Below are 6,075 nucleotides of genomic sequence, written 5' to 3' on the forward strand. Positions count from 1 at the left end.
TTGGTATTAGTTTTGATATTTTTTTTTCTTTTTTTTTTGAGATCATACAAATTTTGCTTTAATGTGATTAAATTTCCTGTATAGATTGTTTTATATATTTTTGATTTTTAATTATTGTAAATCATTTAATTATTTAACCATCGATTCTCGAACGTTAATTAAAGCATTTATCAAAGTTTTTGTTTAAACTTTTCTAAACTAGAAGTTTTTTTTTTGTTTTTATATGTTTTATAGAGATTTTTAAGAGTGTTGAAAATATATTTTAGACCGATGTAAATAAATTAATTTTTTTTTTCAAACTTTTTTAAAGTTTTGCGTTTTTCAAAAGTAATATTCCATTTCCATACTCATTTCGACGATTTTTACAAATAAAAAAATCTTATTTTAGTTATTGTAAATGAAAGACTTAACCATGTATACCAAAATGGACAAGAGATGTAGTTTTTGTTGTTTTCTTTTAAATGAATTGTATATATTAACATATATATAAACAACATTAAGTATATTTTAGCAGTGTACTTATTTAGGATTAGTGGAAAACCATGCGCTTATCTAACTATCAACGATAGTGAAATGAAAATATCTTTTATAAAATATCACAGATATCAAAATTTTATATTATATACAGCAACTACATGCAATTCCATTTTGGTATATATGTAGTTTTATTTGAATCATTTAAATATGTAATAAATTACCTGCATAAGCTGCTGCAGCATATGATGATGAATGCGCATGATATTCACGTCTATATTCACGTTCATATGAACCACTGTCATATGGTGCATGATGACCACTTGCATGTTTAGAAGATGGTGGTGGTGGTGGTGTTCCATACCTATCGTATTCGCTGGGATGCTCATATAAATGGTCATGCTCGCGAGATCTAGACAATATTTTTATGTTTAGTTTTTATGTTTGAATATATAAATAATTTTTGAATCTTCAAACCTGTGTGATTTTACCATTCCATAAGCAGGATCTTCCATAACATAACGTGCTTTTTCCAAAATTGAATAAACTTTCGGTTTAGCACCTTTATCATATATTGATGGTGGTGGTGTTCTGTAATATATTTTATACAAATGATTGATTTATATTAAGAATAATATATGCTTGAAAAAATATTGAAAACACAGACACAGTGTATATTGTTATTTCTAATTTGTATTAATGGTGTATGGTATATATAGATTTTATATACACTAACATTTAAAATCTAGTCATAAGAGATATTATTTTTTTCTTTATCGTAGTTAGTAGTTGTTCGCTTTTTTAAATATTCGTAGTTTAAAGACTTTCTCAACTTCATTTAATAAAGTCATTTCATGTTGATTATGGAAACATCTTCTACTCATGCAAGAATACAGTGCTTAACTTAGTTGGAGCGGTTTTGAATTTCGAACATACTACTTTTATTGTAATTTGATCATAATCAAATATAAACGATAGTTCACCCCAATATTAATAAAAGTCTAAAAATGTCTATACAAACATTTTCAATGTTACAAAACATTTTACATATTAAGTACTCTGTGCGTGTCCAGAAAAAACAGTAAGATTCCAAAATTTTTTTTTATTTATATTCCAATAATAATAAAATAAAAAAAATGTAAGAAAAAAACTTATAAAGGTGTACAAAGCCTCTGTGACAGTGCCGTTTTTATTTAAATATATATCAAATTTTTTAAATACGCTAAAGATACAGATAGTTCAATGAACAAATAGTCCACAAAAATGACAGGGTTTACATCCTGATGCCACTTGTCGACTTCGACGACTAAGTGCCGTTCGCCACATCGTAAAAGAACTATGCAGATCCTTGCGGGTTACAACAACAAGAAAAACAACATGAACAAATCTTCTAATAGTCTGGATGTTGACTAGCTTTGCTACTGTAGTTCGATTTAATCGAACTATCCGACTGATGAAAACGGATAGAAAAATAGAAAACTAATATTGCCTTTTCTAGATAATAAGCAATTTATTTTTAGTTCAGCTGTTATGCTAAGTGGATACATATGATAAAAAATTTTTTTTTTCATATTTCTGTCTAGCTAGAGCACACAAGAGTTATATAAAACTAGAATTTGTACGCCATCATTAATAATTATAAATTATTTATCAGAATAGGCCAAATTCTCGTGTCTAAGTGAATCGATCTTATTTATATAAGGGAAGCTGCTACGTATACCTACCCTATAAACATATTGCGATAAATTTTAATTTAATTTTTTTCACTATCAAATGCAAAATATTGAAAGTTTGATATCAACCCTTATCTACGTTGACAGTTCACTTATAAAAAGTATATGCAATTTTTTTTATAAAAGAAAATAAAAAGTGAATTTAAGAGTATTGGCTGTTTCTTTGAAATATGATGACTCATTTTACATTCCCTCTTTATATTAGTACCTAAAAGGGAATGCAAATTGTCATGCTTAAAAGCACACATAAAAGATTAATATCTTCTACCTCGTGCACTCAAACCAACGTATTACAGAAATGCGGAATTACTGGTTAGCACATCAAAAGAATGGATAAGTCAAAAACAAACGTTTTAAACAATAAAAAAAGAATTCTGTTTATTCATATGTTCCAAGTAGCCAAACTATTATTTCTGGTATATATTTCTCGCATGAAATAATTAATGAAATCTTGAGAATTAGAACGAGAAAGTGACCACATATGAGATAGTTTTCAAGGTCTTTTAAGAAAATTTTGACTATGATATAAGTTTCCTCATAAGAAAGGAAACTATTATGAAAAGGAAAAATCAATATAAATTAAATAACTATCACCTTTGTTAGAAAATCTATCGCAAGAACGATCATTCGGGGCTGTGCTGATTATGTTGCTACTCTTGCAATAAGTAAGTATTGACTTAAACAAAGTTATGCTTACTTAGTAGTTTAATTTTAAAGAGGATATCATCTATATAAGGATTGGATGTGTTTAAGGGAAAAGTTCTGTGAGAGAAATTTGTTTTTTTGTGGTCATTAGAATCATTGGACTGCCTGGGTGTTGAAGAATGCGGGGACGGACAGACAATGATGCAATTCATCCAGTTTTAGCAACTCCACTCTATGATTTATAATTATATTACTATGTTAATATCTTACCGGTTACTATAGGAACCGTGCTCGCCATATGTTTTGGCGTAATGAGATTTTTTGTACATGCGTTCCTTTGCATCCATTTCGCGCATCTGTTCCATGCGAATATCGTCGTTAGCATCGGGAATCATAAATTTACGTATTTCTGCTAAAGCATATGCTATCCGGTGATATGCTTCAGAAGGAGGTGCTACAGTTGAAATCTCAACATGTAAGTCCCGACTTAAATGTGCATATTTTGGATTTCCTGAACTGCGAAGTTCTTCTTCTTTAGCGTGATCCCTCATAGAATTACGACCCATAACAACCATTTTACAAAATGTTTCTTCTTGGAGTTGCCGAAGTGTGTTACCCTTTGGGCCGAGTATTTTTCCAACAAAGTTAAATTTTGGATATTCTTTAATAGGAAATAATACTTTCTGTGCAACTCTAATAGGTTTTTCATTATATACGTTCGCATAGATTTCAGGCTTTGGTATACGTCCACTAACAAGTATTTTTTCCACTTCTAAAAAGATAGTATGATATGTGTTGTAAATTAAAACTGCGTAAAAGTATAACTGTGTTTAATATACCATCATCCATAAGCCGCTTGCATACTGGATATTTTTCCAAGGATTTTTTCTCTTGTAAGCATTCATCCAAATAGGCACTTGTTTTTTCATTTAATTGTGGTGCATCGTGTAATCCTTGGGTGTGGTTAGATTGGTGTTCCTGGTTGCCATCAACGTCACCATCGCCACCCCCGCCACTAACATCATCATCGGCACGACGTTTTCTTTTGTAATCGCTAGTATCTTCACTATAGTCTCTATCATATTCACGTGGCATTTTATTGACTTGTTCCTTTTTATTTCTCTTATTAAATTATTTACTAATATCTTAATCAAACACCAAATTTTCTAACAGAAATTACTGAAAAATGATATATCGGAAAATGTATGTATGTACCTGAGCAAGCGTTGCCAGTGTTGATGGTGTGCGTAAATTTTTCATACAAATGCTTTGCTACATTTTGATACAACTCATACACATCTGTTTCATAAATCAGTCAATTTTGTATGGCTGTCAAATTTTCAAATTTAAAAATTTAAAGTTCATAAAAGTATCGCAAGATGTGGTAGGTTGATTGTAGTAACATTTGAGCAGACATTTTTTCTGCTGAATTTAAATAATAATAATTTTTTAATCCTTGAACCGATAAACAATATGACAAACTGTATACTTTCGTGTAGCACTTTTCTAGTTAACATCAATCAGTGGATAATTGTTCTTTTTCAACTGGAATATATTTACTTTTAATATCTGGCATAATTTGTATGTTAATTGCGAAAGTGCATTTATTGTTGTTCTGGTACTCTTGAAGTTTCAAATTTTCCTGAGCGTTCAATATTTTTTTAATATGATTCTCAACACCGATATGTATAATTAGAAAAATTAGAAATATAATTACTGTACATTAAAATTTTTGAACTTTAATATAATATAGTATAGGACAATATTAAAAGATAAAATTTAGAACAAAAATTCTAAAATAAGAGCAACATTTTTAGCTCTAATAATCTGTAATATTTTATTAGCAAATTATTTAACCAATCGTAAATATTTGCTATAACGTTTAATGATAAAAAAGATTATTTGAAATAATGTAAATAAGTTTTAGTCGAATTTTTCTTATATGGCGTTTACATTGGCCGAAAATGGCTCATTTTGAATGAGCCATTTGAAAGTGTTTACATTCGTTCTATTTCATTTGTTTTTATTTCAACAGCTGATTTTTCAACTTGCATGTTGATTTGATTTTTGGCCTGTGCCAAAAAAATTTTGCATGAAGGTTAAATATGCCTTCAAACTTTACATTAGAAACTTAAAACATATTTTTAACTTCGATTAATTGCTTTTTGGGAAGTAAAAGTTCTAAGAAGCAGTGCATCGTTTTCAAGAAAATGCAACCACCAAACATTTGTTTACCTTTTTTTGTAAATATGTTAAAAACAGCTTTTTCAAACTGTCAAAATGCCATGAAGAGCTTTCATTTAGGGTATGTTCAATGGATTCCTTTGCATTTGGAACGTATGTGGAATGCATTCGAACGTCTTTCATACAGAATGTGAGAAAATTGCTCATTTTTGTGCTTGAAATTTTATATGCAAGAATGAGCCATTCGATACTCATTTTCGATTTTTGACCAAACTGAGCCATTTTCGGCCAATGTAAACGCCGTATTAATTGAACTTCATGGATTAAAACACTTTTTACTGTTTTAGTATAAAATTGACATTAAGATACTAGTGTTTATTTTTAATTGTAATCAAAAAAGAATTAAAATTAAATTCATAAATATTTATTTGATATTAAATCTAATTTTGTCGAACTAAATATAAATAAAAAATTAAAATAATAGAAATATTATTAAAAATTACTGTAGCGAATATTGCATTAATTGCAATGAGTAATTGCGGAATATACATATATGTAACTACATATTTTAAAAATACATATACTTAAGTTGGATCTTGTATCATAAAAAATGATATATATTAATATAAATAATATATATGATGACATTTATCATGATGAACATGATATCATAATTATTGCAATTGCATAATAAAGGTTTTAGCTTAATTTTGTATTGAACTTGAATTAAAAGATTATTGAATATATATTAAATTAGTTTGAGTGTGGAATGAATTAGATTCTATACAGTATGTGAACGAAACATATTATATGTTTCAATTATTAAAAGAAATACACACTATGTATAAAAATCTATGTGCAAAAAAAAATCTATGTATAAAAATGCAACACTGTTGGTCGTATTTTGATTCTAATTATTTTGGATAAGAACTTCATCTAGTATTCAGGCGAATAATCGGCAACTGTCATTTATTTTCGCCGACGTATGGAAAAAAATCTTAAAAGCAAGAAAGAAAAAGTTTATGCAGCATATTTTCTG

The 6,075-nt window shown here is 28.4% G+C and overlaps 1 protein-coding gene across 1 annotated transcript; it reads right to left on the reverse strand.

The window, feature by feature from the left end:
• Positions 1 to 590: 590 nt before the first annotated feature.
• LOC119685153 (KH domain-containing, RNA-binding, signal transduction-associated protein 2-like) lies at positions 591 to 4,150 on the reverse strand. The gene is made up of 4 exons (XM_038099365.1): positions 3,692 to 4,150; positions 3,123 to 3,624; positions 952 to 1,065; positions 591 to 886 (listed from the first exon to the last, which is right to left on the reverse strand). The coding sequence occupies exons 1-4, from the start codon at positions 3,945 to 3,947 to the stop codon at positions 679 to 681; spliced, it is 1,080 nt and encodes a 359-aa protein (XP_037955293.1). The 5' UTR covers positions 3,948 to 4,150; the 3' UTR covers positions 591 to 678.
• Positions 4,151 to 6,075: the final 1,925 nt, after the last annotated feature.

Source organism: Teleopsis dalmanni, chromosome 2 (genome assembly GCF_002237135.1).
Source record: "Teleopsis dalmanni isolate 2A chromosome 2, ASM223713v2, whole genome shotgun sequence".
Classification (NCBI taxonomy): domain Eukaryota; kingdom Metazoa; phylum Arthropoda; class Insecta; order Diptera; family Diopsidae; genus Teleopsis; species Teleopsis dalmanni.

Bases quoted from the DNA above. Each gene is read 5' to 3' on its own strand.
- LOC119685153 (XM_038099365.1), bottom strand. From the start codon at position 3,947: ATGCCACGTGAATATGATAGAGACTATAGTGAAGATACTAGCGATTAC. The intron at 3,625-3,691 runs GTATATTAAACA...CTATCTTTTTAG, and splicing joins CAAGCGGCTTATGGATGATG to AAGTGGAAAAAATACTTGTT. The intron at 1,066-3,122 runs GTAAGATATTAA...AATATATTACAG, and splicing joins CACGGTTCCTATAGTAACCG to AACACCACCACCATCAATAT.